We start from the raw sequence: 14,685 nt of genomic DNA, 5'->3' as shown, positions 1-14,685 counted from the left end.
AATAAAAATCAACAATCATTTACACATCATTATCATGTCACACACACACACATACAGACACAGACACAAAGTTTATTAGAACTGTTGCAACATTCGGGCTTGTCATATTACATTATTTCTAAGTACTTTTGAAATCACACACTTCATCATGTAATGTCTTAAAAAAACATTTAAGATAATATCATAAAAAACAAAACAATTCAGGCATAATAAAAATGTGTTTTTTATTTAGAATAATATGTCAGATTTTGCATATGTTGTGAGACATATTTTGTGAGTTTTGTAATCTGAAGTGTCTAAGAAAAGCATGGTGAGGATAACAGGTAAATGCTCTTAATAGCACTCGCCAGCTCCTACTGATCTTATTTCATGGCAAGCACTCTAGACTACACGATTAAGCAACCGGTTGGCAATGTGCCAAGAGTGCAAGTGTCTTTATATAGAAGCTCACAGACAGGATGTGTCTGTCTGTAATGATCATTAATACCATTTAGAATAACTAGTGTTGTTTGGAAAAGCAACTCCCCCCCCCCCCCCCCCCCTTTTTTTTTTTTTTCTAAAATAGTACTGTTGCTTTCTTAACAAGAATGCGAGGGCACTTGCTTGTACTGGAGATCAGGTTAAGCAGTAAGTTAGATGTTAATGATATTAAAGCTAATAATAATAATATTAAAAATAATGTTTAATTTCTTACACAAATTGATTGCTTGACTTCATAAGACCTCAGTGTGTTATCAGGAGCAATGGCTATTGATTTGGATTGATTTTAATCCAAATGACCAATCACTATTCACTGCAATTACAACCCCAAATCAGTTAAGGTTGGGACCATATGGTGAACACAAATTAAAACAGAATGTGGTGATTTCTAAATGTTCTTTGACTTGTATTTCATTGCAGACAATACAACAAACATTATCATATTCCTCATGATGTTTATTATTTATATATTATATATTATTTTTATAGTTTTTTATATTATATATTTATGTTATATATATTTATATTATATATATTTTAGATGTTTTGCAAGAACCAAAACTGGAATACTTGTTTATTTTGAAAAAAATAATAATAATAATAATAATAATAATAATAATAATAATATTATATATATATATATATATATATATATATATATATATATATATATATATATATATATATATATATATATTTTTTTTTTTTTTTTTTTTTTTTTAATAAACAAGTATTCCAGTTTTGGTTCTTGCAAAACATCTAAAAAAAAGTTGCAACGGTAAAGCATTTACCGTTCTGTATTGTTGCATTATTCATATTGACCTAACTTTTTCTCATTTGGGATTGTAAATAAAGGAAAACTTGAATATTCTCTTTAATATTCTACTAAAGCACACCTCACACAGACTATTCCATACCCCTGACTACTGTCTATTCGATACCCCTCACTAATGTAGTATTTTGCACTGTCGTTGTATTTGCACTGTCTGTATTTTGCACTGTAGTTGTATTTGCACTTTCTGTATTTTGCACTGTCGTTGTATTTGCGCTGTCTGTATTTTGCACTGTCGTTGTATTTGCGCTGTCTGTAATTTGCACTGTCGTTGTATTTGCGCTGTCTGTATTTTGCACTGTCGTTGTATTTGCGCTGTCTGTAATTTGCACTGTCGTTGTATTTGCGCTGTCTGTATTTTGCACTGTCGTTGTATTTGCACTGTCTGTATTTTGCACTGTAGTTGTATTTGCGCTGTCTGTATTTTGCACTGTAGTTGTATTTGCGCTGTCTGTATTTTGCACTGTAGTTGTATTTGCGCTGTCTGTATTTTGCATTGTCTTTATTTTACACTGTAGTTGTGTTTGCGCTGTCTGTATTTTGCACTGTCCTTGTATTTGCACTGTCTGTATTTTGCACTGTCGTTGTATTTGCGCTGTCTGTATTTTGCAATGTAGTTGTATTTGCACTGTCTGTATTTTGCACTGTAGTTGTATTTGCACTGTCTGTATTTTGCACTGTAGTTGTATTTGCACTGTCTGTATTTTGCACTGTCTGTACTTTGCACTGTAGTTGTATTTGCACTGTCTTTATTTTGCACTGTTGTTGTATTTGCACTGTCTGTATTTTGCACTGTAGTTGTATTTGCACTGTCTGTATTTTGCACTGTCTGTACTTTGCACTGTAGTTGTATTTGCACTGTCTGTATTTTGCGCTGTCTGTATTTTGCACTGTAGTTGTATTTGCGCTGTCTTTATTTTACACTGTAGTTGTATTTGCGCTGTCTGTATTTTGCACTGTCCTTGTATTTGCACTGTCTGTATTTTGCACTGTCGTTGTATTTGCGCTGTCTGTATTTTGCAATGTAGTTGTATTTGCACTGTCTGTATTTTGCACTGTAGTTGTATTTGCACTGTCTGTATTTTGCACTGTAGTTGTATTTGCACTGTCTGTATTTTGCACTGTCTGTACTTTGCACTGTAGTTGTATTTGCACTGTCTTTATTTTGCACTGTTGTTGTATTTGCACTGTCTGTATTTTGCACTGTAGTTGTATTTGCACTGTCTGTATTTTGCACTGTCTGTACTTTGCACTGTAGTTGTATTTGCACTGTCTTTATTTTGCACTGTTGTTGTATTTGCACTGTCTGTATTTTGCACTGTAGTTGTATTTGCACTGTCTGTATTTTGCACTGTCGTTGTATTTGCACTGCCTGTATTTTGCACTGTCGTTGTATTTTGCACTTACTGGAGCCAGCACCTAAGCTTTTCACTCATCATAGCATACATGCTGCTGATGATGTGACAATAGAAGGGATTTGATTTGATTTTGATCTGATTAAAGTCACACATCTTATATCACCTGTGGGTGAGTAAATTAACAGGAAAGTTACATTTTTGAGTGAACTATCAAAAGTCCCTGATATTTTATGACTTCCAAATAAACTTTGGAACAAACTTCCAAACATGGATTCAATTCCCTCACTTCCAAAGTTTGAAAATTACCTTTCAAAATTCGATATTACAGAAATTTCATAACCCACAGGCACCCTGCTTTTGTTGAGCTTTAAGAATCAATATAGTTTTTTTAGAATGCTTAATATATCATTTGTAATTTTATGTATTCATATAATAATGAACCTTTTCATATTTTAAATTTCATGTGCATCTCCGTCAAAATCTGAATGACCAATTATTATATTTAAAACTTTAAGACTGCTTTACATTAATGTACAATATTAATAAAATTGAAAACAGCTTTATCACCAATTTGAACATAAAGCCTTTGCCCTAAACAATTCGGAGTAAAAACTGGAATAGAACCTACACACTTTTGTCTATTAGTAAACTACCTCTACATTACACTGTTGGTATTCAGGTCATCTGCTGAAGTTGAAAATTAAATTTAAGACTTTTAAAGACCTGAACAAGTGAAATCATACATGTGTCTCCTCTGGTTGCATCTCCAGTATTTTGGTAACAGGCACAAAACTGTAAGAAGCATACACCTAACTGCCACTTTATCAGGTATACCTTACTAGTACCGGGTTGGACCCCCTTTTGTCTTAAGAACTGGCTTAATCCTTTGTGGGTTTCAACAAGGAACTGGAAATATTCCTCAGAGATTTAAGTCCATATTGACATGATAGCATCAGACAGTTGCGGCATGATTAGTCATTTGCACATCCATGATGCAAATCTCCCATTTCCACCGCATCCTAAAGGTGCTGTATTGGACTGAGATCTGGAGACTGTGGAGGCCATTTGAGTACAGTGAACTCATGTTCAAGAAACCAGTCTGAGAGGATTTACACTTTATGAAATGGTGTGTTTTCCTGCTGGAAGTAGCCATCAGAAGATGGGTACACTGTGGTCATGAAGGGATAACAATACTCAGGTACAGTAGGCTGTGGCATTAACACAATGCTCAATCGGTACTAATAGGCCCAAAGTGTGCCAAGAAAATATCGCCCACACCATTACACCACCACCCCCAGCCTGAACAGTTAATACAGACAGGATGCATACATTCTTTCATGTTGTTGATGCCAAATTCTGACCCTAACATCCGAATGTCGCAGCAGAAATCAAGACTAATCAGAACAGGCAACATTTTTCCAATCTTCTATTGCTCAATTTGGTAAGTCTGTGCGAATTGTAGCCTCAGTTTCCTCTTCTTAGCTGACAGGAGTGCCACGCTGTGTGGTCTTCTGCTGCTGTAGCCCATCTGCCTTAAGGTTTGACGTGTTGTGAATTCAGAGATGCTCTTTTGCATACCTCATTTGTAACGAGCTTTAAGTTACTGTTGCTTTTCTCCAACCGGTCTGGGCATTCTCCTCAGGCCAACATCAACAAGTTATTTGCACCCACAGAACTGCTAGATATTCACTAGATATTCAGTGTAAACCTTAGAGATGGTTATGCCTGAAAATCCCAGTTGATAAGCAGTTTCTAAAATACTCAAACAAGCCCATCTGGCACCAACAACCATGCCGTGTTCAAAGCACCGTAAATCACCTTTGTTCCCCATTCTGATGCTCGGTTTGAACTGCAGCTGATCGTCTTGACCATGTCTACATGCCTAAATGCACTGAGTTGCTGCCATGTGATTGGCTGATCAGAAATGTGAGTTAACAAGCAGTTGGACAGGTGTACCTAATAAAGTGGCCAGTGAGTATATGTGAGCTGTGTATACAGTGTATATCACTTATACTAGTGATAAGATTCAGGTCACATGGACGGGGACACAAACTATATACTTTGGGCCTAAATTAGTTAAAATGCAATCAATTGTACATTAATTTTTTGACCTGGAACAGAATGAAACATCAGCACAAATAAACAAACTAAACAAAAACACTTTAAACACACAACATGGATAATATTTCTACTCTGGTACTGATGGTCATTGACCCTGTGCTATTGACATCAAAGCAAAGAGATGCAAGGAAAAAATTCTGCTGCAATCACATGTTTTTTTGGTGGCAACTCATGTTTGTTGAATATCTGACACAGAGACGCAACCCTATGCTCTCATTCAAATATTTATTAGGACTTGCTGATCTATTTGTTGTTCTTTAAACCTGTCCTTACCCTGATTGCATTTTTGTTTAGTTACTAACCTACGAAACTAACCTTGTAAAAGAAATTGGAACGTCCAACCGCTCCAATTTTGCCAATATGGTTCATGAAGCACAGGTTTCCCTCAGTAGAGCCATATATCTCACACATGCGGATCTCTCCGAAACGCTGAAGGAATTCTCTCCATACGTCCTGCCGGAGTCCGTTCCCAACACCCATGTGCACCTTGTGATCCTTCTCATTTTCACCCTAATCAACACAAACACAAAACAAAGATTATAATTCATCTTTTTAAAATCCGACACACACTTGTGTTGGAGAATATGACAGTCAGAAATGCCTGAATAGGACTCAGCAAACTGGTATATTGGTATATCGTAGTTCAGGACAGTTTCATAAACAGTAGTGTATTAGTTTAAGTCAGGTGTGTAATTAAAAGTTTACCTAAAAATGATTATATCTTGTTATTTTTACATGCCATGAGGCATATCATTAAACATTACAGGTGCCATAGAGTGCATTGATTCACTATGTTACATTTTTCTATTAGCCAAGTTAAAAAATTCTCCCTAAATGTTGCACACACAGCACGATGTAGTCCGAAGTACATGTGTAAAATCAACCCAGGCTCATTATTGACACGTTTCGCTATATACATTTCTGAAGATTGCAAAATACATCCCAGGAGCTGCGTTTTTTTATTTCTGGATATTGCAAAATACATCTCAGGAGCTACGCTTTTTTATTTCGGGAGATTGCGAAATACATCCCAGGAGCTGCGTTTTTTTTTTTTTTTTTTACAGGTTTTGTTTTCCGCCATAAGAGGCTGCTGTGTACGCTTTTTCAGATCTTACATTTCTCTCGCGAGTGCCATTTGCTCCTGCTGTTCTCGTTTAAATCCAACCACGGCGACTGTCAACTGACTGACCGACAGTCTGACCAATCCCCCCCACCCATTCCCTTTCCTAAACCCAACCGATAGTGTTTAAAAAGCACAGATTGAGCCGATCACCTCCTTTCCTTAACCCAACAACAGCGTTTTCAAAAGCAATCCAGAAAAAGAAAAGCCCTCACAGCCGCCTGATTTTTACCAGTTTTTTTTTTTTTTGTTATTTGCTTGTTTATTTTTATTTTTGCTTTTTGTTTAACCTGCTTTCTGTCAACTTTTCTCTGCGTCTCAAGTCCGCTGATGTACATGGCGAGCTACTGGGCAAACTGGTAACAGCAGAAAAGACATCCACATGAAGATAAGCAGTCAACTGGCAGCGCGAAAAGAAACAGAAGCCATCGGTGGCGACATATCGCCCCGTAACATTTTTTTTAAAAGATGAAATGCAGCCATATGTAGCTCTGGCTATACATACTTCGCGCTGTATACAGGGGTATGTTTTCCCAATGACCCTATGTTGTGTAAAATAATAATATTTAATTTGTCAAAAATAGTTTTAAAAAATAATTATGTTCCTTGTCAAATGATAATGGTTTAAACTGTGTCCCTATGTTTAACATGTTTAATAGAAGTTAGGAAAAACTTTATAAGAGAAAAACAATTATCATTGTTGTAATCTCACTTTAAACAGTTGTGGCCAATCATACGCAGCCTTGTTTATGCACACTGTTAAAAGTGATTAGTTACTTTACTTTAAAAAAAGTAATTAAAACCATTGACTTAAAGGTGCAGTATGTTAGTTTGACACCCAATGGTTAAACTAGGTAGGTTCAAAACACACGCAAGTGCAGGTTGCCAGATTGACAAGACCAAGAGGAGCAAGCCTGACTATCGAGCCTTAAGTCCTCATTCATTAATTTTCTTTTCTGCTTAGCCCTTTTATTAATCTGGGGTCGCCACAGCGGAATGAACCGTAAACTCATCCAGCACGTTTTACGCTGCGGACGCCCTTCCAGCTGCAACATTAATTTCTGGGAAACATTCATACAGACTCATTTACAAGGGACAATTTAGCGTACCCAATTCACCTCTACCGCATGTCTTTGGAATGTAGGGGAACCCGGAGCACCCAGAGGAAACACACGCGAACGCAGGGAGAACATGCAAACTCCACACAGAAACGCCAACTGACCCAGCCAAGGCTCGAACCAGCGACCTTCTTGTTGTGAGGCGACAGCACTACCTACTGTGCCACAGCTTCGCCCGCCTTAGGTCCTGTTCTAAATAAAAGCAATGATTACAAACCTTACCATTTTGTTGGAGTGCAGTAAGTGCACAATTTTATGCTTCAGAAATTTGTGTGGTCTGGTACAAAGTGCCAAATAGGGTATATGCCGAGCTAGTGCAGCTCCCATGCAGATACACTTCCGGTGACCTGTTATTATGAACTTTTTCTCATTTTATACGGTTCCTTATACAGCATCGATGTTGTAATGTCATTAAAATACATTCAGTTAAATAAACTTTAGCATTTATTAAAAAGCTGTTTACTCACACGCGTCCGTCAGAATCGGCAGGCTAACGCAGAAGCTCCATTGAATATACTGGGGTAAAATAAATGCTCATATTATAAAGATATGGCGGGGGAAAATTTTATTTAATGCAGTGCTTCTTGTACAATCTGAGACCCACTTTAAATCGGATATCACTCAGCTAGTGGAGATCGCTGATTTTTAAAGAAAACAGACCTTGAACGCACCGGATTTTGCATTGGCATTCAATTCGCCGGAAGCGCTTAACCTAGGTTACTGGCAAATTAAAAGTCCTATTAGCATGCTTCGGCATATACCCCATTGCTTATCACTGCGTATCTCCTCACATACCGTGTTAGGACATAGAGTTACAATGTGATCTGCACACCTAAAATTTACTTTCGTATTATTATTATTATTTGATAATTAACATTTATTAATAATTAATAAACAATTTAGCAATGTTTTTCAGATAAACAAGAATGTTTACTTAGCATGTTTCTTAAATATCTGCAAACATATTAAGGTTTTTTTTTATTTAGAAGCGTCAAAAACGTACATACAGCACCATTAACTTATCTTTTATAATTATACATAATTAAACATTACATTATAATCATACATAAGTATACATGCATAAAGGTAACGAGTTTGCCCTCTTTTTTAGTGTAGTCAACATACAATGTATGTTAATAATCCCATGAGCAATGCAACAGTCCGTGTTTTTTTCTGATTGGCCATATTTCAATGGGGTTTTACACTCACAGGATTTACATGAGAATGAGAAATGGTGTTTGAGGCTCACGGTATGTCATTTCTATATACTGTAGACCTATTAATCAGCTGCAAATATTTTCATTCAATGGCACCTTTAATTTAAAAGTGCAGTTGGTGATTGTCTTCAAAAGTATTTTTTGTTGTGCTGGTTGATAGTCTCTTCACATGTAATCATAAGTAATTCACAGTAATGATTAAAGTAAATGATCTAAATGTATTTATATGTATTTTTATATTTTGGGTAATGCATGAAACAAAATGTTCATCCAATTAAATATAGTCGGGTCGACATCTCTCATAATTCCGATAAGTAGCCCAATCTGTCTGTCAGCAAATGCAGATTTGAACAACTGCGCAGCCGTTTGTACGCAGCTTCGCCGACCGTTGCGCGTTCACGAGAGAGAGCACGCGCGCGGTCAAAACCTGCTGAATCAAAACTTTTTTTAAAAACCTGAATCAATATTGAAGTTACCTTTGCAAGCTGGAGAAAGGATGACACTATGTCTGACGGATTTCTCTTAGACAGGTAATGTTCTGTTTTAAAACCACGCAAAGCTAGTGTAACGTTGGATGTTGTTGTTACAAATGGGTTTTATCTTCACAGAAGTGTTGTTCAGCCACTAATATCTTCCATTGAAAGATTGATAAGACTATTTTAGTTTCATAAGGGACCTTTTGCAGCATCGATGATGTAGATTTTAATTAGTTTGACAACAAAACACAAGTAAATATCGCTATTCCGCCTAGTCTCTTTCTATATTGTTTACCATGCAAATATTCAATCTGAAATAGCATGTCAGTTTGGCTTACACACCCCAGACAAGCACTAGTCGCTTTTAACACAAGAGAGAGGGTTCTTTTGCTGTGCTCGTGTTTAAGGAGGCGTGGCTCTAGACGGCAGGGGAGGGACAGTGATTCAGAGATTTATGCTAAGCTGTTAGCATTGTGGAAGATCACCTACTGCACCTGTAACTGCCTTTAAAATTTAACTGAAACCATGGTGATTAAACCTTGGTGATTAATAAAATGCAAGTCAATGGCTACTGAGTACTGACACAATAAAAAAAGCAAAAATTAACACCAGTGATTCAGCAAAAGTTCTAAGCTTGTTCACAACACTCACAGAGAAACATTATTGCATAGTCTAAATACTGTAAATAAAGTTCAGTGTCTTTAACAGAACTTTCAATACATCACCAGGATTCAAGGCTATTCATTTAGTGCTGCAATGTGAGTGATGTTTGTCTAGGCAAAAATTCAATGCTAGGATAACCTGAATGGATGTTACATGCTTTCTTACTGCATGTCAAAAAGCACACTCTCTGTCTCAAGTCAAGTGAGACAGTGTGTGTGGGTGAACAATACAACCCAGTCAGACCAGCAGAACAGCTCTATGTTCACAACAGCCTAGTGTTTGAGTATACTGGCAGTTAACACTCATCACTGGACTGACAAACATTATTTCTTGATTTTCCACGAGACGTCGCATTTTAAAGACATCATGTTTAGAATAATTTGAGGGTTCTTCTATTGCAGCATGTGTGTGCTTATTTGTTTGTTACTGTAAAAGTTTGTGTGTTTGCTCAGCTCGTGTAGCAGTGTGTCTGTCTTGACCACATTGATGAATACGGTGTGACTGCCCAGGCCATGTTAGAGAACGGGTACAAAGAGATCTTTGACAGACTGTAGGGCACGGTGATGTCCTGACGCACATGAACCATGAATGAGAACCATTAACAAAAGAGTTGTCTGTCAGTCAGCCATGAAAACGCGACACAAACCAAAAAGTTCACTTTCATAGATTCACCGAGGATTCTTTCATTACAGAGTCTGTCTGCGTGACCAAAGACACACTCTGCAGTGAACTCCTGCATAATGGAGTCCTGGGTCGTTGGTTAAAGTAATGAGGCATGAAGCATAATGAAGGCAATAATGTGGAGTTAACAGGACTATGACTGGTCTAATTGTTATGAGACAAAACTAAAACCAAGCATTTCTGACTTTAAACTGAAGGACTCGAAGTTGGATGTCAACAAAAGCGTCACACAAAGTACATGCATATGGGTCAAGAAAAAGGGGACAGGTTAGGGCTAGGCAATAAAATCGGTATATATATTTATTGACCGAACACCATTATCAATATTGATAAAAAAAAGATATGGTATGAAGGCTACAGTTTTAATTAAAATTTGTCTGCTGGGCCCAAAAAAGCTTAGGGTGTAAGTTTGTAATTTCCAATGGCATGTTGCACATGGACGCAGTTGAATTTTCCAACCGCACCTAGTTGAAAACATCTCAACTTTTCTGAATGCCCCGAGCGCACCGTGATTCAAGTAAGTAGAACTAACCAATCTGCTATACACTTTGTATGGAATATACACATTTCAGTAATAACGGCAAACTAATCACCCCAGTCAAATGCAGTGCATCCAAACACTGCAGCAGTTTTTACTTTTCTCCATAAACTTGCAACGGAGCGGCAGCAATGGTTTCTCCGTTCATCATATTCTGTGAAAATAGTTGATGGTCACCAAGTTACGAGAGACGCTAGGGGAGCGCATGCGCAAAGCCCATAGTAAACTGTTAAGCCAATTACGTGTTCATGCTTGTTACTTCAGGTCAAAATAGCAACACGTGAAAATAAGTGCCGTGTAGCAGCAGAGAGGAGATTGTAAATACAAATAAGATGTATCCATCTGAAAGACTTATTATTTTTTTTATAAGACTTTTATTTTATTATAAAGAGAAAAGATATCTTGTTTAAACAGGGCCGGCGCGTCCATTGAGGCGACCTAGGCGGCCGCCTAGGGCGGCAGTATAGAGAGGGCGGCGTCCTCGATACCTCCCTTACCACCCGCATCCTCAGTTATGTCCGCGACACCTCCCTCACCACCAGCGTCCTCAGATATATTTGCGCATAGACGACAGAATAGAGAGGGAAGCGTCAACGACACCTCCATCAGCACCCACGTGTCTTCATTTACATATCCGCGCATAGGGCGGCAGTATAGAGGCCCGCCACACCCGCGCGTCCTCCGTTATATCTGCGCATAGGGCGGCAAAATAGAGAGCGCGGTGTCCACGACACCTCCCTCCCTCAGCACCTGCGCATCCTCAGTTATATGCGCACATAGGGCAGCAGAAAAGAGGACCGCGACACCTCACTTTATGACCAGTCACTTTCGTTTTCACATTGGGGTTGAGGGCGGCGTGATAGTCCTCTGCCTAGAGCGGCAGTTCAGCTTGCTCCGGCTCTGTGTTTAAATATTTCAGTTTTTGACTATTGACCTTATTCTAAAATGTGGAAGAGCGCCTGTTTTCACGATTGTTTTAGAGTTTTCGATTCAGTTGCCTATGGGAGAAATGACTACGAATAATAAACAGCAGAAAACTACTTGCTCTACAAACAAATGTTTGCATGACTATACAGACCAAGTAAAATATTATAATAAGAAAATATCAGTTTGCAACATTAAACAGCAAAACAAGCAGTTTTTAATGTCTAAAAATTATTAGAAGTGAATGAGACCGGAAGTCTCTAGCCAAAAAGATAAAAAGGGCTGCGCCTGCTTTTCGGCTAAGAATAAGGTGAATTAAATTTATTTGCCTTGGTATTGTTGGTAAATGAAAATAAATTGGTTAAATAAATAAAAAATCCTGATATTCCTAAATATATAGTTAAAAAATATTCAATAATTATTGAACTTACTGAAAAGGTTGAAATAATGCAGAGCTTTAGTACCAAAAATGGTCAGAATGTTCTACAAATGGTTAAAATCTTACATAATTTCAATAAAAATGAAACAAAAATAAATAAATAATCTGTAAATAATCCAACAAAAGTGCCATTGTTTACTGAGAATGACCCAAGTGCATCGAATTATATGAGGAAACCATTTAAATGAAGAGAGAGCAAGCAGTACTGTACCATAGGCTGATTGCACAGATATCGGCACAGCTCTCCTATGTACTGAAAAATGGTGACGTTGTATTTCCTGCAGTCATTCCAGAACTGAGAGGCAGAAAACTTCTTCTTTAGAATACAAGTGGCACCTAAAAGGCAAAAGCATAGAGACAGATATGAACTTGCTAAGCAAATAAATTCAAACATCCAGTTTGATACAACAAATGTGAAAGTTCAATTGCTATTACAGATCATTAAAATGTTCATTCATTTTGGAATCGGTGAACATGAAATTAAGTATGTTGAATGAAATGTTTCAGTTGCAGGCCCGTAGCCAAGGTGGTTCGAAAGACTGCACTGACAAATGTCCAGAATTTGTACCATTCATGAGTTAATTTGTCGTATTTTAACGTTGAAAAAGTAACCCGTGCCGCTTTGTTTATGGATTTAAATGCATTTGTGAGCTCGCGTTCCAATTTGTTATTGTTATGGCCACTGTCAGCTGTTCCTACACACGTGCAACAGTCGTGTTCGGGGGTGAGATGTCTGAATAACACCGTTAAGAACCGGATACTGTGTACTGCGGTGTTAGTAACTACTACGAAACGAGCCACCGCTGCGATCAGATCCTATACCAATGTTGGTGACCCAGGAGTTTCACAGACCGTCCCAAAATGCCAATGGGTGGGGGGCTGGGGTAGGAGTGTTGGCAGGTATGTTTACACATATACTACACACTCTGACTACTTCAATATTGTTGATAAGCGGTGGTAGGCATTTTACTCTGTCAGATTAGCATCGTGCTAAGAAGGGGTTTGAGAACCAATGAATTGCAAAACTAATCATATGAGAGTTGTTGGGATAATTAGGTAAAAAATAAATGCATATTAAAAGAAAGTGAGTGTTTTTCGATCTTGCATGAATATCAGCCTGTTGTTGGGAGACCCCCAAAACCCCCAGGGGTTCTTTAAAGTATCATCTGTATTACAATGCTAAATGAATGAATCCAAACTCATTAAAGTGAAATAATCTTCATGATCATCTAAGGTCAAATGTAAACAAACTATGTGCAGTGACTTTACAAACAGCTGCATTAGGCAATGACAGATGTACACTTGAATCAGACCGATCAATGGTATCTAGAACAGGGGTCTGTGTTTTGCAAACACTTGGCAATCACTCAAACTCTTTAAATCCAGTACACATTGTTAAAGGAACACTCCACTTTTTGAAAATAGGCTCATTTTACAAATGGTTACATTCATTCATTCATTTTTTTGTCAGCTTAGTCCCTTTTTTAACCCGGGGTCGCCACAGCAGAATGAACCACCAACTTATCCAGTAAGTTTTTACGCAGCGGATGCCCTTCCAGCCGCAACCCATCTCTGGGAAAACATCCACACACACACACACACACACACATTTACACACACACTCATACACTACAGACAATTTAGCTTACCCAATTCACCTGTACCAAATGTCTTTGGACTGTGGGGGAAACCCAAGCACCCGGAGGAAACCCACGCAAAGGCAGGGAGAACATGCAAACTCCACACAGAAATGCCAACTGAGCCGAGGCTCGAACCAGCAACCCAGCGACCTTCTTGCTGTGAGGTGACAGCACTACCTACTGCACCACTGCTTCACCACAAACGGTTTCATTTGACTATTTTTTCCAAGAGTTCACACTTAGCTCATGACTTACGAAAGCTTATTTGGAATGCTGTCCCGGGAGAGAGCCCTGAGCTCAAGGGATCCTCGAGTGCAGGGCTCCCTCCCTTTGTGGGGCGCGGGGAGATTGAGCTTAGGGCGATCTCAAACTCCCCCGCAGCTATGGCCAAGGTGAACTTCCTAAGAGCGAGACGACTAGTAAAAGAGACTTAGGTTTAAGTGGTCTACAATGCAGAGCATATTTAGGCTTTGGGAGAGAACTGAAACCCCAGGGGAAACGTGCCAGCTCCACGCAGAGACACAAGAAGCTCAAGTAAGGAGCCGGAGCCATTGGAATTCCTGCTGGTTGCTGGGCCGCCGAGCCACCTATTTTGGATAAAGGTGGAAGAAGGGGGAGGAGGGGGGTTCTTTAAGACGAAGATAGTTGTAAATGGAAAAGGAGGATATATATAAGAACTCGGGATCCTTGATTGGAGGATCGTGATTAGCTAATATGAGCCAGCTGGGTTAATCATGAGCGCGTACTCCTCTCGAAATTAGTTTAATAAATTAAACTTCACTTAATCCATTCTGATGATCTCTGGCTCTGGCAGGAGCATTTTTTGCTTAGTTTAGCATAGATCATTGAATCAGATTAGACCATTAGCATCTCACTCAAAAGTGACCAAAAAGTTCAGACAATTTTCCCGTTTAAAGCTTGACTCTTCTGTACTTTGTCAACTAAGACTGATGGAAAATGAAAATTTGCAATTAGGCATGCGTAATATTGTTCCCACTGCAGCCATGGTACCACAGCAAAGTTTCTTGATTATTAGGCCAGAATGAGAGTATAGTTCCAAGCCATATCAACACAGAAA

The 14,685-nt window shown here is 38.4% G+C and overlaps 1 protein-coding gene across 5 annotated transcripts in view; it reads right to left on the bottom strand.

Annotated features, from left to right (window-relative positions):
- slc27a6 (solute carrier family 27 member 6) overlaps positions 1-14,685 on the bottom strand; it is a 40,814-nt gene that overhangs the window by 14,950 nt on the left and 11,179 nt on the right. For 4 of the 5 annotated variants that reach the window (XR_015500512.1, XR_015500513.1, XR_015500514.1 and 1 more), the window contains 2 exon segments: positions 12,179-12,303; positions 5,107-5,301 (listed from right to left, as the gene is read on the bottom strand). Coding sequence is in view for 1 of the 5 variants with exons in the window: in NM_001077386.2 (NP_001070854.2) it covers positions 5,107-5,301; positions 12,179-12,303 (320 nt within the window). In the remaining 4 variants the exon portion in view is untranslated. 5 annotated transcript variants of the gene reach the window in all.

This window comes from Danio rerio, chromosome 10 (assembly GCF_052040795.2).
Source record: "Danio rerio strain M-AB ecotype USA chromosome 10, GRCz13ab, whole genome shotgun sequence".
NCBI classification, from domain to species: Eukaryota; Metazoa; Chordata; class Actinopteri; order Cypriniformes; family Danionidae; genus Danio; species Danio rerio.
This window is presented reverse-complemented; position numbering and strand designations above follow the sequence as displayed.